Source organism: Sorex fumeus, unplaced genomic scaffold, assembly GCF_029834395.1.
Source record: "Sorex fumeus unplaced genomic scaffold, SorFum_2.1 ptg000122l, whole genome shotgun sequence".
Taxonomy (NCBI): Eukaryota; Metazoa; Chordata; class Mammalia; order Eulipotyphla; family Soricidae; genus Sorex; species Sorex fumeus.
Window position 1 is genome coordinate 25,849,231 of NW_026606179.1, and position 25,365 is coordinate 25,874,595.

The 25,365-nt window shown below is 49.2% G+C and overlaps 1 protein-coding gene across 8 annotated transcripts in view; it reads right to left on the bottom strand.

Annotated features, from left to right (window-relative positions):
- ZNF536 (zinc finger protein 536) overlaps positions 1–25,365 on the bottom strand; it is a 440,212-nt gene that overhangs the window by 32,304 nt on the left and 382,543 nt on the right. Inside the window, exon 8 of one of the 8 annotated variants that reach the window (XM_056135850.1) lies at positions 25,073–25,112. The exons of the other annotated variants lie outside the window; for them this stretch is intronic. Coding sequence (XP_055991825.1) covers positions 25,099–25,112 — 14 coding nt within the window. The 3' untranslated portion in view covers positions 25,073–25,098. The remainder of the gene's footprint in view (positions 1–25,072; positions 25,113–25,365) is intronic. 8 annotated transcript variants of the gene reach the window in all.

A 25,365-nucleotide genomic window follows, 5' to 3' on the forward strand; every position in this document is an offset into this window, starting at 1 on the left:
CCACTAGTGGGGCCCAACTGTCACTTTCCAGATGCTCTGTCACACGGAAGAAGACGCTGCCTTCCCTGGACAGAGCATCCTCATTTTGAATAAAATAGTCTCCACAAGTAAGGCTCTGGGGGGCTCCAGGCCAGCCGTACTTGGAGGTCTAGTGGAGTGGACCCCACTCCGGAGGTCCCCTGAACCAGGAATCTTTGGCCCTGAGGCTGAGTGTACCGCCTGGGGCCAGTGTGTCCTGCTCATGGGGGCACGTCCTGCTCTTGGGCATCATCTGGGAACTGGAGCCTGGATTTGGAGCTTAAAATCACTGAGAAGGGCCATGGTTCCCCTGCAGTGGTGTTCACTGGAGTCAGGGCTGCTGCTGGCCATTATCTAGGAGGGGACCATACTCCAGAGTGTAGCCCCTGCCCCCACTCCAAAGGCTTGTGAGGCCAGGCTGGGCCTGCCCTGCCCCACCCCATCATCCCTGACCTGTCTCCTTCATCTCTGCCCTGTCCCCATCACCCCCAACCTACTCTCTGGAATCTGGGCCCTATGGATGAAGCCGGTGGCCTGGTCACTCTCTCCAGGGCCCTGGAGAGTTCCCCAGGACCCTGAGAATGCCTGGACAGTCCCTCAGGCCCAAGCGGTGCCCACCTCCCCCCACATCTGACCCCTGGAAGCCTCAGGCCCTGACCCTGGGCTCCAGGACTCAGAGGCCGGCTTCCCTCTGGCACCGTCTGCAGGCTGAGGCCTGCACATGTGAAGGGGCACAGGTGGGCCAGCCGAGACTCCTGGTCTGTGCGTGCCCAGGGTTTCCTCACTATCTCACAGGCTGGCACAGCAGGGCCTGGAAGTTGCAGGATGAGGTGCATGAACAGAACAATCGAGACTCAGGGTCCCTCAGGGCCACAGTCTAGAACCTTCTTGGCTGGCCTGTGGGTGCTTTCTTCCAGCCTTAGGTGGCCCAGAGCACTGGTGGGAGCCTCGTCTGCTCCCCCTCACCGCAGTTCCCTGAGGTCCTGGGAGAACCCCCATCCCCACTCCAGGGAAACAGGGGGCTTGGGGCTGGGGACTCCTGCAGGGGCCAAGCCTGTCGCCTCTGCAGCAAGAGACAGCTCTGAGGAAGCCGTGTCCCCAACCCTTGGGCTCTTTCCTCCTTATCTTTTCCCTAGAGTAAGACATTCTTCACTGCACTGTGCTTCCCCATTCCTCAGTGAGGCGACTGTGGACGCCTGTCACCTGCAGCCACCAAGGACCTGGCTTGCTCTGGGGGAGCCGCCCGCGATTCATTCTCCAGGCCCCAACGAAGGAGAGCAGGGGCCGGCAGTGGTCTCGGGTGCCCTCTGCTGGCCATTTGGGTCCCCAGCGCCCCGCAGCTAGGACCCACCTGAGCCCTCCGGGCCAGGCCCTCCCAGACAGGACCAGAACTAAGTCTCCAGGGAGGTCAGAGGCAGATAGGCAGTGTCCTGGTGAGAGAGTTGGAGGCGCAGGCGGCCCTACCTCAGGCCAGGGACAGGGAAGGGTCAGCCGACTCCAGGGGGTCCTGGGAATACCCTGCCCAGCTCAGCCTGCAGCCACTCAGGTAAAGGTAAAGGTAAAGGTAAAGGCCCTCCCGTTGATCGTCGATTTGCTCGAGCGGGCCCAGTAACGTCTCCATTGGAGACTTTGTTGTTACTGTGTCTGGCATATCCAATACTCTCGGTAGCTTGCCAGGCTCTCCGAGAGGGGCGGAGGAATCGAACTCGGGTCGGCCATGTTGGCCGCTTGTAAGGCGAACGCCCTACCCGCTGTGCTATCGCTCCAGCCCTCAGAAGGAACTAAAATGAGACAAGGGGCATTTTTTTTAGGGAAGTGCGCAGGGTGGAGGTGCTGGGAATGGGAGGGGCCTAAGACCCCCCAGGGGGGGATGGGGGGGAGAATCTCGGTCTAGAAAGGTGTCTCCAGGGCCTCCTTTAGGGCCTTCAGGAGTGGCCTGAGGGTTGGTCCCATTGCACTGGAGATACCCAGGATGTCCCAGCATCACTCAGAGGCAAGAGGCAAGGCAGCAAACCCAGCCTTGATCCAGCCCCCCGGGGAGGCTCCCACGGCTCTGCCCTGGGAGTCACAGGCCTCATTCCAGCTCTCCCTGCTGATCCGGCTGGGAGAAAGATGTAGAAGCATCCCTGCTGGACCAGGGATGCGGGAACTAGCCTCTAGGAGAAGGAATAGGCCTCCCCTCCACCAGAGAGCCATCCCACAGGTCTCTGAGTAAGGAGCTACTTTAGCCCACAGTCTCTGGAACAAATGTTTTAATTTGCGGGGAGGGGAGATGTGTTTCCTGGGAGAGTGGGAAAATATGGCAAAGGCTGTGAATCAAAGAATGAACTTAATTTTTTTTCTTATTTTTCATAGAATGGAGAAGACAATTTCAGATCCCTTAGAGCCTCTGCACATCTAAAGAGCAGAGCCATTGTTTCAGAGTCAAATCACGGCTAAATCAAATCTCTTAAAATGCTAGTGCCCTGAAGAACCCGGTTTCCATTCTGACTCTATTGATGTCCAGCTGTGTGACCTGAGACCAGTTACCTAACCCCTCTGAGCTGGCCTTTGTGGAATGAGACTAATAATAACCTTGCTTAGCATCACCAGCATCAAGAAATAAAGAAGTGGGCATGTGCGAGTTCACAGCAGAGCTTTCTTTTCTTTTTCATTTTCTAAAATTTTTTTGTTATTGGATCACTGTGAAACAGACTCTTACAAAGCTGTTCATGATTGAATTTCAGTCCTACAGTATTCCAACACCCATCCCTCCACCAGTGTACATTTCCCAGCACCAGTGTCCCCAGGTTCCCTCCCATCACCCCCACCCCCCATCCTCTGCCTGCCTCCATGGCAGGCACCTCTCTCTCTCTCTCTCTCTCTCTCTCTCTCTCTCTCTCTCTCTCTCTCTCTCTCTCTCTCTCCTTTTGGGCATTGTGGCTTGCAATATTGACACTGAAAGGTTACCAAGAATATCCCTTTACCTACTTTTAACCCTCAGATCTTGTCCAGCGTGATCATTCCCAGCTATTCTTGTCATACTGGTCTCCTCTCTATCTTACCTACCCTCAGTCCCACACACACACTTGTGGTTGATTCCAACCATTGACCAGTCCTCCTAGCCCCTGTTTCCCCTGGCCATGGATATTAGTTTTCTACTATATATGTTTTATATCCCACAAACGAATGCAGTCATTCTATATCTATCCCTCTCCTTCTGACTCATTTCACTCAGCATGATACTTTCCATGTCCATCCATTTACAGGCACATTTCATGACTTCATTTTTCCTGAGAGCTGCATAATATTCCATTGTGTAGATGTGCCATCGTTTCTTTATCCATTCATCTGTTCTTGGCACAGCAGAGCTTTCTAGCGATGCTCAGGCCATGCTCCTTGCACTGGAGGGCTGAACTGCTATTCTCTGTGAATTTATAATCAAGTGTGTTTCCAGGCATTGCCCTGGCACCACCTGATGTGACCCAAGTCTCCAGGGCAGCGAAGCTTTCACTGAACCCAAGAAGCTGAAGTGCTGGGGGACTTCTCCTTATAGTTACACACAGACACACTAGCCAATTGGCAAAGTCTCGCCACTGCTTAGAAGAAGCTTCGTCTCCTGGCACTTCCTCCCGCCTGCATGAGCATCGGGGCCAGCACAGGGTTTGGGGTGCCCTGAGCGAGGGTGACCAGCACTGGGACCTCTCCCTGTGCTGCTGATGTCATGGGCATGGGTGGGGCATGACCGGGCATCCCATGGGGACAGTCCTGAATGCTGGGCCCTGCTGCCTCCAGCATCCTTTTCGTGAAATAGGTTATACTGTCCCTGGGTATAAATGAAAAACATGTGGGGCAAGATCCTGGGGACATGGAGCCCAGGGTACAGTCTCTGGTGACCACACAGGATGCCACCAGTGTCTTTGACCTGAGGTCCCCTTCCCATAGGACCTTACTTCCAGGGGCCTTTGTTCATATCAGCCGCATCTTCTGACTTCTCCAGAGAGAGCCTCAGATGCTCCATTAGATCACTGAGACATTAGCTATGAGAAACCTGGGGCTGGAGTGACCAGATGGTGGGGAGGGCGCCTGCCATGCACACGGCAGACCCAGGTTCCATCCTCAGCACCACATATGGTTCCCCGAGCATCGCCAGGAGTAATTCCTAAGTGCAGAGCCAGGGCCACACCGCCTAGTGTGCCCGAAAACCAACGAAATAAATAACTATGGATGATATGTTTTTTTTTTTAATTGTGCAACTAAAGTTTGTCCCCCAGACCATCTCTGGGAGGCAGGGACTAGATCAACGTAGACCCAGTTCTCCCTTGCCCAACCTGAGGAATCGTGTTGAATCTGGTATTGTGCCCCAGCCCTTGCCCTACGGCCACCCAGGCATTCTTGAAGACTCCATCCGAGAGCCCAGAGTGTGCAGCTCCCCAAAGGGACGGAGCTGGGGACGCTGGAACTTTATTCAACAGGCAGGCGGCTCTTATTTCTGTGCAGAGGCTGCCATCTGCTGGGAGATAGAGGTCAATGCAGTCAGGTTTCCTGGGAGAGGAACTGCAGAGGGAGAGACGCTGGGAAGAAGAATGGCCAGTGCTGAGGCCCTGATCCAGGAAGGGACCAGAAGCCGGACACTGGGGCCCAAGCTCCCCGGTATCAAAGGTGGAGAAGGAACTGAAGTGCCTGTCCTTGGTGGGAGAGCAGTGGGGCCTTACCCGCTGCTGCGCAGGCCAGGGCCCTGCAGGAGGCCCTGCAGGAGCCAGGGGGTCCAGGTGGGCATCAGGACTAGGCCCACCTCCTTCTTCAGCCCTGAATCCCACCCCAAGAGAGAGGGAGGCTCAGCCCGATTCCCCAGCACTGCTGGGCTCCCTGAGCACTGTTGGAGCTTGAGTGGCCCCGGGCATCACTGGGTGTGGCAAAAAAAAGCAGAAAACAGAGCAAAGAGGAGAGAGGGCAGGAGAGAAAGCCAGCAGGAAAGAGAGATAGGGAGAGGAGGAGAAGGAGAAGGAGGGAGAGAAAGGGGAGAGGGGGAGAGAAGGAGGGAAGAAGGGAGAAAGAGGGAGGGAGAGGGACAGAGAGAGGGAAAGAGTGGAAGAAAAAGAGGTTGAGAGAGAGGGAGGGAGAAAGAGGGAGAGATAGGGTGAAGGGAGAGGGATGGAGAGACAGAGAGAGGGGGAAATACTGGAAGGAAGGAGAGAGGGAGAGAGAGGGAGAGAGAAGGAGAGAAAGTGGAAGAGAGTGGAAAGGAGATGGGGAGGGAGACGGGAAGGGAGAGAGAAGGAGGGAGAGAGGGAGAGAGAGGGAGGAAATAGAGGGAAGGAGAGAGCAGGAGAGAAAGCAAGCAGGAAAGAGAGGAAGGGAGGGAGAGGGACGGAGAGACAGAGAGAGAGAGGGAAAGAGTGGAAGGAAGAGAGATGGAGAGAGGTGAGAGAGAAGGAGAGAGAGTGGAAGAGAGAGTGGAAAGGGAGAGAGAAAAGAGAGAGAAAGAGAGAAAGAGAAGAAAGAAAAGAGAGAAGAGAGAGAGAGAGAGAGAGAGAGAGAGAGAGAGAGAGAGAGAGAGAGAGAGAGAGAGAGCACTCCCAGGATCCTGGCTCCAAAGTCTCCTCGCTGCTCCAAGTCAGCTCCTGTGCGTCTCCAGGAGACCTGACCTGGCCCTGCATTGGTGGACAGGAGGTGTCTTGGGAGCAGGAGCCCCATCCCTGAGCAACTGCCCCTTCCAGCACAGACTCGGAGTCGCAGGAGTAGCAGGAGTCCTACCACCCACACCCAGGGTTCCTGTCCAGGTAAGCAGCAGGTGGGGAGACTGGGGTGCTCCTGGCCCACACCTGCCTGCACAGAACATGGCTCTCGAATAAGGCCTGGAGGTCTACTGCTTTTGTAAACTTATTTTTTTTAATTGGCTATATTTTATTTCAGGTCTAAATTAAATAATGGGGGAAAAAATGGCAGCCCGCAACAGCCATCTGCCCACTGGCCCTCTTGCTCAAGTCATTTTCCTTTCCAAGGACCCCAAGGAGGCAAGATTGAGCCCTCTTTACAGGTGGACAAATTGAGTCCTAACATAGCACAATGGAAAAAAGGACTCCCCCAGTGAGGCTGTGTCAAGGATGCAACTCGCGCTTGATTGGACTTTTATGGCAGCCGGCTCTTGGCTACCCACTGCCCGGCTTTGGGGGAGAAGCTGTGTCAAAGGCCCGAATTTTATTCTCCACCTGGACCCTCTCTGAGTTTCCCCACTCTCCGATTAAAAACCAGAACAGTATAAATGCAGATACTTTGTGCTAGGGACATTGCCCGCGCACACACATGCCTCTGTGTGAGGGTGGTGTGTGTGTGTGTGTGTGTGTGTGTGTGTGTGTGTGTGTGTGTGTGTGTGTTGTTCCAAGGCAATTTAGCATTGCCAGAGTTTTTTCCTTTCCTTTTCTTTTGCTGTTCTTTATAGGGACCACTTGGAGTCGTGCTGGGGCAGCATCGGTGGGGGTCCAGGGCTGGCCATTCAGGGCTCAAATGTTCAGAGGCCACGAAGGCTCCACCAGGCAGTGCTGGATGGGATGGGGTGGGTACGAGATGCGGGGATCAAACTCAGGACCCTGCACATGCAGGACATTTTCCCATGGCTCCATCCCTGTTTTTATTGCAGGTGTTTTTATTCCCCTTATTGTTGGATACTTCTCTACATCCCCCCCACCCTGGTCAGATGGAACCCTGGATCTCGTGCAGGTACCCAAGCATCCTACTGGTCAACCACATCTTCCTTCCTCCCTGCCTTTGTTTGAGGCATCTAAGACTGTCGGGAAGTTAAGTAACTGACCTGATCACACAGGCAACAGAGTAGACCTGGCTGGAGTCAGTCTGCCAGTCGACCTAGTTTCCAAGAAGTAGCACAGCGTGATGAGTCTCGGCCCCAGGTTGCTTAGAACAGGGCCTGGGTCAGGCTTATTCCAGCCTGCAGAGGGCCAGCACCAGGGGCCAAGCAAGCAGCAGATTCCAGCAGGCAGGGGATGGACAGACTGGGTAGTGATGGAGAGAGGAAGGGAGGGGGAGAGGGACAGAGAGATTAAGGGAGGGAGAAAGAGGGAGAGAGACAGAGAGAGACAGAGAGAGGGAGAGAAGAGGAAGGGAGGGAGAGGAATTTCTCCAGAGAGCACTGTTTGAAACCTTCCCATGATGGAATTAAAAGTGGGCCTTAAGTGATTTATTTTTTCATTCTGTGAATCTAAACAAATGATCTCTCTTATAGGTACATCTATCATATGATCTCCTTCACAGCTGTGAAAAAAAATGCTATTAGTGCTTTCAAAGCAGTTTTATCACAGATTAAAGAAGCCTGGAAGAAAAAAAAATTGGCAGCCAGAGACAGCCATATGCCTACTTGACCTGGGACTATGACCCCGTGTTCATTCCAGAGAGGGGATTATGGCCTTACTTTTAGTAAGTTCCTTTTCATATGGAAATTTCTTTTCATAGTAAAGATTTGCCTTTAATAGCATCATCCTAAAAAACATGCCTATTTTTTAATTCCCTGATCATGGACATATAGATTTTTATAGTGTCTGCAAGCATACATTAATGTTAATTTCACCATTCTCCTTTGTATTTTGTTAATGTCACAATCTGCTGTAAAGCCGTGCCAAGTTTCTTAACTGTCATGCTAATTCCAAGACCTATTCTGCACTCTTTGACATTTCAGGACAGAACAAGGCAGTAAAAATAGATTAGAAACAGCTTATAAGTATTATAAAATCTAGAACTTTGCAGATGGCGGAATTAGGTCTGCTGAATGGAAATTTAGCAATTCTGAACACACCAATATTAGAAAAGCCTATTCATTTCTAAGGTAAATATTTGGAAGGGTGGTATAATGGTAGCCAGGGAAGTATGGGGCAAACTTAGAAAACTGCAACAGAGTTATATTATTTTAAGCAACTTGCTGGATACATATACTGTATCCTGAGGAGTTTTGGGTTTCAAAGGTTTTTTCTCTACCGTATTAAATAAAGGGCAGAGAGCAAGAGTTTGATTTTATTCATGGTCAGTTCAAAGATCACACAAATTGTTTCACGCAGAGGATTTGTCTGCATTTTCCTAAGTTAAAGCAGAACATCCCTGCGCTGTGATATTAAATGACACTGCCACATGCTAAGAAATTTGCAGAAACGGACAGGAAATTAGACACTGTTTTCTTAAACTGATTGCTCAAGAATGCACAGTGTTTGAATGCGCTGCTATCCATTTCAAAGAGAAGCACTGGCTGATTTCAGGAAGTTGAAAATCAGCTCTCCTGGAGAAGAAGCAGGACCAAGTTAGGGTTAAATGTGTGTGTGTGTGTGTGTGTGTGTGTGTGTGTGTGTGTGTGTGTGTGTGTGGTGGTGATCTTCTTCCCCTAAAGGACAACTATGTCTTTAAAAAAAAAAAACTTTTCCCTTTTTCTTTAAGAAGGACTCATTATTTCCATCATTCTTGTTGAGTTGTTGATGAATAGTTCACATCCCTTGCCAAGCCCCACCCTCGGCCTTTTTTCTAAGCTCTTTCCTCATTATTTGCTCAATCTTTTCCCACAGCCCCGACAAGCCGTCAGGGCGGCTTAAATACAACACAGTATTAACACGGGGGAAATGGCTTTCCCTTCCCAATTGATCTCCTAATACTTATGTTGAAATGATAATTGGTACACTCCTCATTGAAAAATAAGAGAGAAAAACTACTTTTCAGTCACCACAAGGTATTATTTTAGCTTGAGTATTGAGAACTAACAGATACACCAAAAAAAAAAAATGCCCTATCCCCCATCTGCAAGAGAGAGAGAGAGACTGCAGTCCTGATTCTTTTCAACTGACATAATCCAGATTGATTCGTTCAGCAGATAAAATTCAGGCCACTTCTGCCCTTTATGGGAGCAACATAATACCAGTCTTTATTCAGTAACAATGTAGCATAATGGGATCGGAATGTGCGAAATGACTGTTCTTAAATTACTGAGCCTCACAAGGGCCAGCAAAGCTGGGGCTTAATGTAAAAAATCATTAGGCGCAGATTACTAAAGTGCTCGTGCATTAAGGAGGTCAGACCCAGCCTGTTTATGGTGTTTTTCAGGACAGAAACTCTTTGCTAATATCTTGATTATGACTGTGTTCTGGGGGGCCCAGGTCCCATACCCACAGTTCAGTTGGGAGGCTTCGTAGACTTCCTGGGAAAACAGGAAAGGGGGAAGAGGCCGGGAGGCAGGGGATGGGTGGGAGGGATTTGCACCCTCAAATCGTTTTTCAGGGAAGTTTGGTGCATCAAATAATTTAAGCTCTGAGCTATTAAACTATGCTAATTTAAAGATCTTCAGGGGGTGGTTATTAAAATATATAGAAGATTTGGAAAATAAAGAAAGGCATAAAGGCAGAATGAATAATAATCTCCCATCATCTCAATACCTAGAAATGACCTCTGGGCATTTCGAATATAAATTCATCCCATCTTCTTCCCCCCCCTCCCATGCATAACTATATAATATGTTTTTACCAAATTTATGCTTCAAATATAGCTTTTCACTAAATGTTAGAGGTATTGTCAATATTTCTCCACCCATTAATTATTCTTCTGCAATATAATTTTATGGCTACATGGTGTTCTTTCTCGTGGAGGCAACTAATTTATTTATTCTTGGGGATGTACATTGTTTTCTAAATTTTTTCCCATTAGAAATATCCTCATCAAACAATCTTTCCCCACATATCAAACAATTTCCTTCAGATTAATTCCAGAAGTGCCTTTCTAGGAGAAAGGACATGCTCATTTCATATCTATTTGATGCCTGTTCCATCCTTGGTCTCCAGGGTCCGTGCTCCATTGTACCCCACTGTTCCTAGGGTTCCAGGGATGAACTTGGGTCATTCTTGCACACTGCTTGACATCAACTGATATCATACAGGAACATCATGACCACAGTTCTATTATGCGCACAGAAAATGAGCCTGGGGGCAGGTTAAATTAAGAGCAGTTGATGAGGAGCTATACAAAGCAAAGGTGGTCTAAGAAGATTCTAGAAAAGTAGGATTGGACAGCAGAAGTAGAAAAAACAATTCTCTTAAACTGAAATGATTTTTTTCCAGCTTGCAAGTCTAAGCCTCGGGCAATTTAATTTTTGCATTGGAGAGCATTGTGGTCTCTTATCTTATTTAAATAGAAGACTTCCCCAATTCCAATCACTGAATCGCGTGTTCCGAAGAGGGATGCAGTCACTCTTCGGAACAGTAGACTCACGTCTGGAGTGGGGTCTGTGTTTGGTCAACACTGGCAGGAAATGAAGCAGGTGGAGTGTATGTATGCACAGCACCCAGGAGTGCAGGCAGGAAGCAGAGAGAGAGCGTGTGTGTATGTGGACACACGTGCACATAAATACATTTATCTACCAGACGAGCACTGCCATTGTAGCCTCATCACTGAAACCCTCGTCATGTGAAACATTTGCATGCGATTACCAGTCTCGACTGTCAATCATGGTGGCACAAATCCAATACTCAGGCCATATGGCCTTGAAACTTTCAATCAATAGGAACCTTTTAAAGCTGAAGCTTCAAAAAGTTGTATCAAATATACATTCAATGAGAAGAAGGTTAATTGAATAATTGATTACTCAGTAACAATTAAGTGCTCTTCAGATATCTTGGGGAAATCTTGAAATATAATGGTGATAGATATTTATTAGTTTATCAGTTATTACTGTACCAGATATTTATTTTTAGGTGGAAGTCAATTTGTTTCATTTATGTATGTTACCATCAGAGTCCCCGGGGCAAAATGATACATAGACATATATTTTTACTCCTAACCAACCAAGGAGATAGCAGGATGGAGAGAGATTCATTCACTTTACCAAGGGTAAGAAACAGTTTCTTTGGGACAAGTACTAGATAAAATACTCTCAGAAAGGCATATTCTCCAAAGTGTGGGCATTGTTTCAAGGAATGTGTGTGTTCTGGTCCAGCCCAATGGCTATTGCTCTCACGTAGGTCATTCTTCTACTTCTTTAAAAGTACTCTGATCTAGGGGTCTTCAGAAAGCAGAAGGTCACAGTTATATAACCACTGAGAAGTGAAGCAACCAATCTATCATCACCTTTTGTTCACAAACCTATAAGATTTGTCATCAATTGGATTTTTCAAAGAGGGTATAGAAGAACCTTTATGAGATCACCTGTAACACAATGATGACATACACACAAATTTGTACACACACACACACATGCACGCACACACACACTCACACACGCACGCATGCATGCACACACAAGCACATCCCTCTGTGCCAAATAGGATAGGGATAAGAAAAGAATCTGATTCTTCTTTGAAGAATAAACCTGCTCCTACTCTTTAGAAGTGCCAGTCCCAGAGATTACACTTGCCTGTCGCCTTTCTGATTTTTTTTCCCACAACCCAGAGGAGTTTATCTTGTATAAAGACTCTCCGAACAATCCCCATGCAATCGATAAAACCTGATTTTTCCTGACACCAAGATTTCAACAACAAGAGAGGTCTAACTGCTCAGATGCAAAAAACATACCCCAACTAAAAGTAAAAACTAGTGTTTATTTAAGAGCTTACCCAAACCAGGCCATTGTATATTTATTTTTCATTCACTCAAGAAGCAAAGTACTGAAACTTCCTGTGGGTGGGCATTGGCGTACCCAAAGGGGACAAAGGAGTGAAGAGGACAAATACTGTCTCTGATTACTGGGAGCTATCAGTTTGGTCTGGTGGGAAAATCTGATCCCCCCCAAATGACAAAGCAAATCAACACATACGGTCTCAAATAACGGCTCTGAAGGAAAGACCGAAAGAGAAGGAAAATGGAGTGAGTGATGAATCACATTCAAATAGACGGCCATAGAGTGCCTCTTTGAGAACGCGGTAGTTGAAGTGAGTCCTAGTGAATGAGAAGGTGCTGGCTTGGCAGAACTAGGTGTGTCCCTGCATGCACTCAGACAGTGAAAAGTGCACGTTCAAGGTCCTGAGGTCTCTGAGAGCAGAGAGCGTTCAGGAGAGTGAGACAGAGCATTGGGTACATTGCTGAGAGAGAGGTTGGAGAATTCCTGAGGCGGCGGCGGGAGATTTTATGGCCTAAAGGACATGGGTTCCATCAGGGGCTGAAGAGCCTTTGGTCAAGTCTAGCTGCATTGTGAGAAGCTGCTGTGGAAAGTGACTGGAGATCAGTGCGACCCAGGGAAGCCATGATGGTGTTGTAGCAGACCTGTGAGGCCGGGAGGTGGGAGAGAAGCCATGGCAAGCCTTTCTGTGGGGGTAGCGTGGGGACACAGAGGAAAGGGAGAATCAGAGGGAAGCTCCTGGGTTTGATGTTGTGTATTCAGGCAGAGAAGTCAGCTAGAAAGTCAAAGAAGACAATTATGGGGCAGACAAGAAGGCTGAAGGCTGATGGGAGAGGGCCCACCGTAGGCAGGTGATCTCCCGAGACAGGCGAGGGTCCCCAAGGAGAGAACACAGAGGAAAGGGGCAGACACTTTAGGGACAGCTGTACAAAATACCAGCTGAGTGGAAGATCCAGTTGGCCTCAGTGGGGGGCCAGCAAGCTGGGCCCTGAGCAGGTCTTGGCTTCCGATGTGGGCCCCGGCCTCGTGTCTCTGTGCTCAGGGTCCCTGAGGGAGGCTGCTGGGAGCCACTTCAGCTGCCTGCACAGAGAAGACCAAGTCTCTGAGCCCCACCACAGGACCCCCACCTGAAGCTCTCCACCCCTTAGGGGTTCACATACTTCCTGTTTCCTAGATCATGTCGGTGCTACGGGTACAGTCTGTGGCCAGCCCAGACTCTGTGAGGCCAACCCAGGACACCAGAAAGCATCTAAGGGTCTTCCCTCCGCCTCTTCAGCACTGTCCCTCACACAGGCAACAGCGTGCACCCCAGACCCCCACAGGCAAATTTTAGGAGACATGGGGAGAAGGAGAAACATAGAGCAGACAAGCACCAGGAAAGATCTGTTTCCAGGAAGGCCTGGTGCCTGTCCCATAGTCCCCTGTGAGTTCAGACAGACCCCACGGAGACCATGATGCCCCTCAGTGCCTCCCTGCAAGAAAGCCACTGTCCGTGGCACCTCAGAATAGAGCCATGGGTAGTGGTGCCCAATGACAGACCAGGCGAGGCTGTGAGCCCCCAGGAGTAGAACAGGGCGCTTTCCCCCAGGTCACCACCCCGCCCAGCTAGGGCTGATACCTTCTGTGGGAGCAGTACCTTCACATCACCCTCACCCCACCCAGGGCACCCGTGTAGCCCTGACAAAACCTGAGCTTGGGGCCCAGGGCCCGGAGCCATACCCCCCCCCCCCCCACACCTGCTGCCTGTCATGGAGACGGTCTGAACAGCAAACACAGTGGCTAACCAGGAGCTCGCCAGAGTTTTTAATACCGTTTTAATGTGATTAAAAAATCCTAAATTAATTTATTTTTCTTATGCTCGAAACTAGTCCGGCACTGCCATATTGCAATATGTGCTCAGAAGAGCAGTCTGATAAAATTCATTAGAAAAGAATTAAATTCATCGTATAAAACACAGTCATTTCATTTTAAGTAGCAACCACTTCAGAAGACCAGGAATGGCTCCTTGGCATCATCGCGAGGACAGCCTGGAGAGACAACCAGGGCCGGTCAGCTCTCCAGAGCAGGCGTCTTGAGAAGTGGCCTGTTCTGAGTCCTTAAATCCACCCCAACATCCGTGAGAGCAGAGTCATTTGCTGGTCAGAGAAAAGAACGCAGAGAAGGAGTAAACGTGTGCAACTCACCTCCTCGGGGATGAAGTTGTGGAGGTGTCCTGCAAGGGCCTGGGACTCAAATCTTTCTCACCTTTCCCAGCCTAGCGAGTGTAACCCTTGGATCTAGATAACTGGCCATCGTGGCATGGGCTTCAGTGTCCCGTGTGGCCTGCACACGTGCCCCCGCAGCATGGCAAAACTGTCTTCCCCTGGGGTCCGAAGTAATAGCACAGCAGGTAGAACATTTGCCTTGCACGTGGCCGACCTGTGTTCAATCCCTGGCATCCCAGATGGTCTCCCCAGGACTGCTAGGAGTAATTCCTGAGCGCAGAGCAAGGAGTAACCCCTGAGCATCAATGGGTGTGACCGAAAAAAGCAAAAGAAAACAAAACAAACAAGAAACCTGTCTTCCCCTGTCCCAGCACCCTGTGTGTGTGTGTGTGTGTTCGCGTGCTCTAATTTGAGTGTGCGCATGCGCGCACACACACACACACACACACACACACACACACACACACACACAGACACACACCACGCAGGGCCCTGGGCGGGTACTTCCCTGCCCTCTCCTCTCACTACACGGAGAGCAGTCTCCCTCATCCCGAGTCTCACACAGAAACGAAACCTTCTGAGAAGTTTCAAGCACGGCATCCCTCCCCCTTCTCCTGGCACAGGCTCACACAGAGTCTCTGCGACCAAACTCTGTGTGATCTACTGACATTGAAAAGGGGTGGGGAGGTGGGAATTTTCCTCCCGTGGCAGTTGCTAATTTGAGTGTCCGGAAAGGGCACCGATTCCTGGGGGCCAGAGACCCAAAGTGTCGGACTCTTCAGATCCGCGGGTAGAGACTACCAGTCCGCAGAGGGTGGAGCAAGTTTGAAAAACCACCAGTCTGCTCCCTGTCAGAATAGCTGGTCATGGACTGGTGTGCAGAAGGGGCTGGGCTGCAGGTGTTAAGGGCCACAGAATTCCTCTTTTTTGTTTTCCTTTTTGGGTCACATCCAACAATGCTCAGGGGTAACTCCTGGCTCTACACTCAGGAATTACTCCTGGGGACCATATGGGATGCCCGGGATTGAACTCGGGTTAGCCACATGCAAGGCCAACGTCCTACCTGCTGTACTATTGATCTAAGAACGCTTCTTAGATCTCTCGAAACGGTAGAAGCACAGCCAGACGCTCAGCTCCCCTTGCAGGCCTGTGCAAGCTAAGGACAGCTGGCCAAAAAAAAAAAAAAAAAAAAAAAAAAGCCCCTGCTCTCACCAGCTCAGGAAAACATTCCGCAAGGTTCTCCCTGGCTTCTGCCTGGGGAGAGGAATGTTGCTGCTCCGAGTCCAACCCTGGGTGGGGTGGACGCAAGACAGGGGGCTGGGCACAGGTCAGCCCCTGGAGAAAACCAAGCCTCAGGCTAGGGAGTAGCAGCGGGCTGCCCGCTCTCACACAGAGGGGCCTCCTGAGAGGTCAGAGCCCTTTGGGTTTACTTTGAGTGACGTCACAGCCAGGGCAAAGGCTTTGGGTATGAGAAATCACAGTTCGGGTCTCTAGCAACCACAAATGGTTTTGTATTTTTGTTTTGTTTTGTTTTTGTCTTTTTGGGTCACCCCTGGCGATGCTCAAGGATTACTGCTGCTAAGTGCTCTGCACTCAGGAGTTACTCCTAGTAGTGCTCCGGGGGCCCTATGGGGTGCCGGGGATTGCACCCAGGTCAGCAACATGCAAGGCAAACCACTCTCCCTGCTGAACTATTGCTCTGGCCCTGCAAAAACACATATTGATGTAGCCATTAGGTGCCCTTGACTTTAACAGAACCCACTAGTGTCCAGCAACGCCTGGGTTGGGGACTGCGAGTGGGACATGAAGGAGGCGGCTCAGGAGGGGGACGTCACTGCTTCCAGAGCACGAGAATGGAATGTGGAATTCAGGACAGCTCAACATGGCTCACTGAAGGGCGTGGAGAATGCCACTGCATTACCTGCTGGGGGGTAAGAGTCAGGGGGGCTCCCCGCCCTCTGGACCCCACACAGCTTGGGCTCTGGGCCGTGCGTGGCTCCTACCCACTGCCGGCTGCCTGCTCCCACTGGTTTCCAACGCTGACCACAGGGAGGGGCCGTAGAAGCATTTAATGAGTGGAACCTCTCTCCGGTGGCTTGCTAGGGAGAGCAGGAGAGCCGCAGCTTCCTGGAGAGGAAGGTCGGGCTCCTCTTCTCAAGAAAGGAGGAGGCAGAGCTCAAGCATGGGGGAGGAGGCTGGCCTCCAAGTGCAAGTTCTCCATCCAGAAAACCCGAGACAAGAGGCACAGCCTCAGCCCTCGCCACATGCTGGGTCCTCGCAACCTGCTGGAGTTTTGTGTACAACGGGCAGCACAGCCTGCGGGTGGGAGTTGGGGGGGGGGGGGTTGTCTCTCGAGGGCTGGGACATGCCTCCCTGGAGAACTGTCCTGCCACACTCTATCCCTTGTCCCGAGTACTCCAGTGTTTCCAGAAAAAAATCTGGAGATCCGGATTTACAAGTAACAATCTTGGTTTGAGAATGTTTGCAACTAATTGAAGACAAAAGTGTAAATACCCAAGGAGCCAAATAAAGCACATCTGTGAGCTGGGTCCAGCCCCAGGCCAGCCTAAGAACCCGTCCTCCTCCTTGGACCTTCGGGGCTGTCCATACCTCTTGTGTCCTTGGCGCCCCAGGGCAAGCAGCAGCAGAGAGCAAAGAGGGCAAGCAAGACCAACACGTGGTGAGGGGTGGTGTGGGTAGCTGCAGGTACTTTAGCCAGGAGCTAGTGCAAAGGCAGGGCCTCACCCCCTTACAGGATCTCCTGGCTCAGAACCGGCATTGACACAGCCCTCTAAGCCTGTTTCTGCCCTGGATTCAGAGCAGCTTTGGTCTGGGGCTAAGTAAGAGACATACGGCAAAACCCTCTGTGGTTAACACAACCGCTTCCTCCTGGGAAACTCTCCCCACCTGCCCTTTCTAGAGCTGGAGGCTTCACCACAGCCAGTGGACATGGGTGATCCCAGGCTCCGGGCAGGCATGCCTTTCCCGAGTGTCCTCCAATGCCTTCCCCCAACCCCCCTTCAATTCTAGAGAGCCGACTTCCAAACTCACCCCCAGGGCCAAAGCCAAGAGGCCAGAGGGATGCTACTCATTCCAGCTGAGGGCCAGAACCCAGGGGTTTTAGCTCAGGAGGCCAGCCCTCTGCAAAGCACAGTGACGGGCAAGGAGCTGGTAGGTTCCCAGTGAAGGGACAGAGCTGGTGACTGTCTGCTCCTTGGAAAAGCACCTCTGAGCCCACATAAAGGGCCATGCCAGGTCTAAGGGCATCAGTGCTCCATCTCCCCAAAACCCCAAACCTTGTGGGCAGAGACACCTCTGGGATCTTCAGGGAATGCAGTGCTTTGGGGCCCTCCCCTTGCACACAGGATATTTCCTGGTGTCAGTCTGAGCAAAAATGCAATCAGATTTGAGAGTTCTGTTACAAAAGCCAATAAAATGGGCCTCGGCAGAGATTCTAAAATTACTTAACTTTTCTTTAGAAAAATATTAAAACAGTATTATCACATCAATGAGAAGGAAAGACAGGAAGATAATAAAGTTATGTTAAACCTCCCTGTATTTACTCATGTGTGAAACAGTTATGTCTGGTCACATAATTGCAATGGTTCTGAGAAATATTTCATATTTTATAATGAACATTAAAAGAGTTTGTGGATCATTACTTTATATGAGTTTCAAAGTTATTACATAAAACCCAATAGGAATGGTTATAAATTATCGGATCCCCGGCCTGGCCTTGGTAAACACAACATGAAGACCGACATTTCAGCAGACAAGATTCATGAGAAGAGGTAAAAATCTTGCCTGCATTCTAAGGGGAAGCGCAAACCAGAACACTTGTAACTGGCTCTTCACATTTTTTGCTTCTGTTTCAAAGAAATCCTATTGAACCACTAGCTTAACGCACACACACACACACACACACACACACACACACACACACACACACACACAGAGCTTCCCTTAGAACAAAAGAGAATGGTCTTTCAAAGGCTGCCCTCATCTTTCCATCTTTCATTATCCTACATGTGGCCCTAAGGTCAGTGAAGAATTCTTGAACTTTTCAACACAGCATGGGCTTAAAATACTGTACTTAGCAGGCTCATACGATCGCCAACAATTATTTATTTTCAAAAGGAGATTCTCTCTTTGAAATCGGAAAACACAGCATCTCCGCAGAAACCAGAGGGTTGATAACATTCTGAGGAATTTGTTTTCGGTCTGCAAAAAATAGGATGGCAGGCCACGTTTTAATTAAAAGCAGTCCTCGGTGAATCCCAAGGAAAGTGGGTGCCCTTCTACTTAATCGTGTGCTTTCCTTTTTCAGAGAATTCGACTTGGTTTGGAAATGGCACCTGCCACTGCCTTTGCCCCCAGCCTCTGCTAGATGATTCTCTTACAGAACATCAGGATACTGCCCCCGGGGGGGTGGGGGGGAAACACGGGGCGAGAGAGGCAGAGGCCAGCCACAGAGATGTACCACGGAGACATGCCATGGATCTGCACAGAACATACACAGAGGCAAGTTCCTGGAGGAAAGCTCTCAGTCCCGAGAAAGGCAGGGTCACCCTCTGACCCTCTGTCATCCCAGGGGTAGGGAGAACCCTGGATCCCTACCTGCAGTTCCCCACCTTGCCTGGGCCCCTTTCTGGAGCAGCTGTTGGAGAGGCTTTCTTAGCAAACAGATGTCTTTGGGAGAATTTAAAGCTTTGAGTTGGAGGCCAGATTCTGACTGTACTTTGAATTATGTCTGCCTCCATCATTATGCAGTCATTCACATATATTTTAGACATCAATATTGTCTTGAAATATTCTCGAGTTCTCGGTGCTATTTATATGCTTCGATTCTTTTCCCTGCTTCTGCTCTGACAGTATGCTCCAGCTTCCCAGAGCCACCGAGTGCCCACACATCATTTCAATAAATATTTTTACCAAGGAGGGGCTGACTATCGTATGCTGAGAGAGTTCTCTCTGAATCGAACAGAGCACAACGTTCTTGGGACATCTACCCAACTTTAGAACCTGTTTGAATGGAGAATTTACTAGCCTTCGTTGTTTTATTTTTCAGATGAAACAATGCCGTATTTTTGCCACTTTCCACAGATAACAAGTTTTACCAGCAACAAAAGAAAGATGATAGAGATGCCAATCACTGCATGGGAGAAAAAATTCTTTTATTTACAAAACTGCTAATTTGCCCAAAGTCTGATATTCTTTACCAAGGAAAGAGAAAAAGAAATAAACTGTATAAAATTAATTAAAAAAAAAACAGGTATTTTAGGGACTTAATATGGAGACAGGGAATCACACAGGGAGATTTCTGTATGCTTTACATTAATCCAAGTTTTGGAAAACCCTCATGGGACTCAGAGGTCATCAAATCATCAGTTATGTCTAGCCAAATTGATTCAATGAGCTTGCTCTCCCCGGGAAAGGGGTTGGGGGGTTATTCCCTAAAATTAATCTACAGATCTCGCCCTTGTTTGCAGGTCAGCGCTGAGGCATTCTCACAATGGCCTCTAGGTGGTGCTAACACTGCATAGCTTCAGCTTTGGGGCACAATGAAAACATTAATTTGCTATGAGATAATTTTTGACGTAAATGTAAAATGGTGCCCATTCGAACTCAGTAATGAAGCATGGTGCATTTCTGCAGCTCCTAATTTGACTAGTTAAATGACTCCATTACGTGTCTAACAGACAGAAGCAAATAATTTCTGGTCAGTTGATGTTCACTTATCCGTGTCATTTTGCCCTGAAAATAAAGTCTCTAATCTACAATTCCTTTGTCTTGGTTTTTTTTTTGTAAGATTATTAAAGCAAATATACTTAAATAATTCAGATTAAGCCAGTACAAACTAACAATTAAAGCATAGAGCACACGGACAAATCAAATACATGTAATCAGGGAGGCGGGCAGGCAGACAGCCCCACCTAAATTAATCCAACCTTTGCCCCTGTCACTATGTCTGGGGGTTATGAGGGTCGTCAAAAGAACAGGGTCCATCTTCCAAGATCATCATCTTTCTCTGAGTGAAAGGGCCTGCTGTCTGTTCACTTTGCCACATAAACTTTGAGGATGTTTGGAAAAATTTTCAGCAGGATGCATCTCACTATAGCAAAAAAAAAAAAAAATGCTGCTTTAATAAATATCAAGTGATGAATAATTTTGCCCAAAGGGGGGAAAATGGTTAATATTGAATCTTAATGTTCCTCATCTAAATGCTTTTTTCTTCCTGCTAAAAACAAGTTTAGAATTAAAGCGTATCAGTTTACACATATTGCATGCATATTAGTGAGACACAGCTGTGTATGTCCCCCTCTTAAGAGCCATATGATTAAGTTATGGGATATCATATAATCCAAACTCTTTTTCTATTGGTCACCTTTCACAGACAAAAGCTTTTTAGTTTTAGGTCTATTAAATGACAGAATGTCCGATTCTGTAAATGTGCAAGTAATTATTATGAAGCACCTGTGTCTCTTATTTTCGCTTACGAAGTCCATCTATAAATTGCTTTTGGAGCGGCGCTCAGAGGCTGACCCAGGACTGTGGACCCTGTCTGGTCAGCTGTCTATCGCTCGGTGAGTTGGATCAAGATTCTGGCCCCCAACTCCATTCAGACCCTAGGAAACCATAGAGTCAGATGCCCAGTATCTCTCCCTATAGCCCCAGCCCAGGCAACGGTGACGTCTCAGTGGAGAAGCAGCAGTAGGGGATGAAGAAGAGACCCCAGAATGTGGAGGGAGCCCTGATCTCAACATTTCTCTGCTGTGTCTGGGTACAGCCTCAGCCAGTCTGCACCAAGCAATCGTGTTTATTAAGGCAACATTTGATCTAAAAGTAGAAGTTTAAATGCTCTTCATTTTCCCCCAAAGTAACATGCTATTTAACTCAATTAAATGCAGTTTTAAAAAGTGACTGCAGTGTGTGCATACACTGCCTGTATTAAGCACTTAAAACTTCAAAGCCCTGCGTGTACACATCTCAGCCGTCTGCCTGGGAGGGCCAGGGCTGTGTGCTATGTGTGCTCTTTGGCATGAAACAATAGCACAAGGACCGTGAGGATTCAAGCAGATTTGGGTTGGAATTTTGACCCAGTTTATCTTTGCGACTTGGTAAGGTTAGATTGCCTTCCCAGCACAGTCCCAGGGCTGGGCTGGCGGCAGATCTCGTGGCCCTGTTCAACTGCCCAGTTCTAGTGACTTCTGTCTGTGGTGGGTTCTACCAAGTGTCTGGCTTTTGATTTTTCGTAGAATTTACACTCTGAGAGCAATGTTTCCGTTTGTGGATCTGGCCTGTGTACATGTCGGGGAAGGAAAGGAGGTCAGGCTGGGTGGGAATAAAATATCGAAAACGGGCCCCGCCCACCCTGTGCTACCGCTGACCCCTCACAGGGGCACCTGCTGGTAGGAGCATCCCACTGAGTGTGGGAGTCTTTCATTGGGTGGCATGTCCTTGGCATGTCCTGGGACAGAGGTATGACAGCACCCAACCCCAAAGACGAGTCCACAGTATGACCTGAAGGAGCAAGCCCCCGCCTCCCCTGCTTCACCTCCATATCCACACAGTTCAAGTACCAGGCTCAGTACCCAAGGCCCGCATACATTAAGAGCCAGTGACACTATTGGCCCTGGGGAGGGAACTTCTGAGGTCTGAATTCAGAGCACAGCAGGGGGGGCTGGAAGATGCAGAACAGCAGAGACAACAGAAGTTTTCTGAAAACACAAGGAGCCGTGGTGAAAACTCCCTGGTCTAAAGGGGGTGGCTGCTAAAAAGTGGACGATTCGCCTTCATTTTTTCTGTAAAGGGAGAGCAGGAGCAGATGCCAGCAGCAGAGAAGCACTTCCCGAGAAGCGGCAAATATTTCTGAAGGAGATCAGCATCACAGCAGAACAGGTGAGAAAGAAATTAGAGCGTCTGAGACAGATAACTCCGGGACCAGATGGGAAACCATCTTAGAATTTGTGTAAGAGGGGGCAGGAGACAGGGGAGCAGTTAGCAAATACCTTTTAAAAATACCCCGGGAGACCGGGGAAGCAGGAGTGGACGCGAGCCCTTATGCAGCACCTATATTTAATAAGGACTCTGAGGGAGATCGAGGAAATTAAACACTAGTAAGCTTGACTCGAGCAGTGGGGAAGATATTGGAAACGCTAATCAGGGACAAAATAGGGAAAGTTATGATTTAATTAAAGATATTCAGCATGGATTCACAAAAGGGAGATCATACGTAACAAAACTAATAGAATATTTTGAAAAAGTAACAAAAAGGAATTGAAGAGGGAAACCAGGGGTATAATTTACTGGGATTTTAAGAAAGCTTTTGATGCACTGCCTCACAAAAGGCTAATCTCCAGTGGTGGGGAGTTTGGGGACGAGTGTGCTGGGGGGTAGAGAATGAATGAGGGATTGTCTGGACCCGGGGTACTTGTGAGCATTACCATGAAGAGATTAGGATAGAGGGAGGAGACAGACTGCTGGAATTTCTTGAGATCTGATTTTTTTTTTTAATGAATTTTTTAAAACACAGGGCCTCAATAGTCTTGCTTCAGAAATGTGTCCTACCATGATGAATTTCTCTTGCAGGTAGAACAGTGGACAGCAGGCACCAGTTGCTGCAACGGGGGGCAGTAGCCTTGGAGAGGATTTGTGGAAATCTGATAAATCCCTAAAATAATATGTGACCAACAGGGAAGCTTGGCCAGTAATTGTTAAATGAAAAGTGATGACAGGTGAAGATGGAGAAGATGACTTCGAAGAAGCCAGTGAGCAGTGCTGACGCCTGGTCCCATGGGCACACGTCCTCAGCCCACACTTTTGCACATCAGAGGGACCTGCTCACATGCAGCACGGGGCGGGGCAGCATCCAGCACCCACACCACCAGGCCGCCTCCACCAGCCCACACTGCACGTTAGACCCGTAGGCAAGTGCTCGCTTGGGGCCCTGCACACACACACATGCTTGAGGACCCGCACACGCACACTCGAGGACCTGCACTCACACGCTCAGGAACCCCCACACGCACGCTCCGGGACTGCATGCTCACACTCAGGATCCTGTGCACGCAGGGTGGGAACCTGCACACGCAGCTCGGGGACCTGCACACACTCGCTTGGGGACCTGCACTTGCACGCTCTGGGACCTACACGTGCACACTTGGGGACCTGCACACACTCGCTTGCTTGGTGCTCTGCACTCACATGATCCGGGACCTGCAAACGCACACTTCAGGACCTGAATGTGCATGCTCTGGGACCTGCATGTGCACGCTCGCTCGGAGCTCTGTGCGCACATGCTCTGGAACCTGCACGCACATGCTCCGGGACCTGCATGTACGTACTCAGGGGCCCTGCACACGCATGTTCTGGGACCTGTACACGCACACTGGCTCAGGGACCCGCACGCACATGTTCAGGGACCTGCAGGCGCACATTCGAGCAGGCACACAGCAGGGGGAGGAGGGGCGCGGGCAGCCTTCCACGGGGAAATGTCGGGAGGCACATGTGGAGAGGGAGGGAAGAGGCCCCCTTAGTCACATTACAGTAGTCATAGATGCCACGGGATGAAAAGGGCAGAGAAGCAGAGGATCCTAGAGTCACAAAAAGACCTTTGTTATGACAAGCCAAGCCAGGTCTGAATACCTTCTCTGAAAGGAAAAAAAAAAAAAAAAGAAGAAGAGGAAGAAGCTAGAGACCTAGACTCGGGAACAATAACGGCAGAAATTTCTGAAAACTGTCACCCCAGGTGCCCAGATGCTGACTTGGCAGCAAGAGCTCAGTCTATGGGAACCCGGTCGGGAATCTGCAAACCTCAGGGTTCCGAGCCAGAGCCGACCTAAGGAAGGGCCAGGTTGGCCAATCGGTAGCCCAGGCATTGCCAGACAAATGATGGGGGCATGTCAGTGTCACATAGGGTGTGCCTGCTACTGTGGGTTCCAGGCTGCAGGGTGAGAAGCCCCCCCCATGGGGTTGTAGGGGTGCCATTCGTTTTGGGGTCAGAGCTCAACGCCCCCTCTCTCCCCGCCTCCCACACTGACGAAGCTGTGCAAACTGACAAGAAGAGAGGTCCTAATACTGACCTGTGAGTAATAGGATAATCGAACTCACAGACCCTGCTCACCACTTGATAGCCACAGAGCATGACTGGAATAACGTCCATTTTTAAAAGATCAGTCCAGAGGGCAGGACACTTGTCTTGCGTGCTTCCAGCCAGGGTTCAACCCCCCAGCACCACATAGGGTCCTAAAGCACCTCTGGGAGTGATTCCCTGAGTGCAGAGGTAGGAATAAATCCTGAGCACCACCATGTGTGGCCCCCCAAAACTAAAAATCAGTAAATCAGTTAATCAAGTAAAACAGCATAGAATCAAATGTAGGAAAGTCTGGGATGAAGAAGGACATACATCCTTTGCCTCGATACTCCTAGGAATCGTAGCTTTGTAGCCATCACCTGGACTGCAAAGGGGTAGGGGTCGCTCAGAAGGAAGGGTCTGGAGAGAAACACCCACCCTTTGTATATGTCTCTTCAGGTTTATCACTTAACCCTAGAGATGTCTGCACTTAAATCCAGGAGCTAAGGCTTAAGAGTGGAGGGAGAGGATGACATGGGGATGAGAAACTGAGCAACGTCTCAAGCAGAGTCTATGTGTGGCCCTGCTGGGGCTGGTAGCACCTCCCAGAGCACCTGGTGCAGGCATGACAAATACCTGACAATTCCTAAAATAATATGTGACCAACAACTACAGCCTGTTCAGAGAACATGGACAGGCAAAATTCACCTGGAATCAGTACATTGCTCCTTCCCACACCCACTCCAGGTCTCAGTTCATCTCTGTACCTTGTGATCATATTTACAAGGCTTGTCTATTTTAAGGCAAAAGGTACAAAATCCCCCCAAGTCTATAAATTATGTCTCTTCTGATATTCCCATTTTTTTTTCCTTCAAAGTGAATTTTGGGCATTTCTAGCTGTTCTTTTAAAGAAATTCCTCTTCCCTCCCAGAGCTGACTAGCTGTAAGAGCCCAGCCCATAGACACTACTCATAAAGACCTTTAAAAAGCAACTAGCTGGAGAGCTGTGACCCCTCGCCACCCCCATCCTCCATGCTAAAGCCACTCTAAATGGAAGCATCTAAGGGGACACTCCCGGCACTCCGTCTTCCATGCACCTTCCTTCCTGAAGTCTCCCACACCTCAGGAAATCTCTTCCACTACTGGCTACCCCTCAGAGCAGAATAAATGCAGCTTTTCCAAGGAAATGAAGGGTTAAAAAAGTACCTGTCAAGAATGTCTCTTGAAATCAGTCACTGAGAATCATCTGTCAGCAAGACAAAATTAATTACTACATGTAAAAAAGAAGAAATCGCCGTAAATTAAACACTGTATAAATGGCAGAAAAGTTTAGGACACCTTGTTGGTTAAATAATCACGAAGGCGTGTGTGAATTTCCAGCCAGCCTCATCAGAAGGCTCAGGGGACTCTTTCTAAATCTCCCCCAAGTGGTGGGTGGGATTTGAGTTTCCCCAGGTCCACCTGCAATGAAGTTCATAGGGTTAAGCAACCCCGCCCCC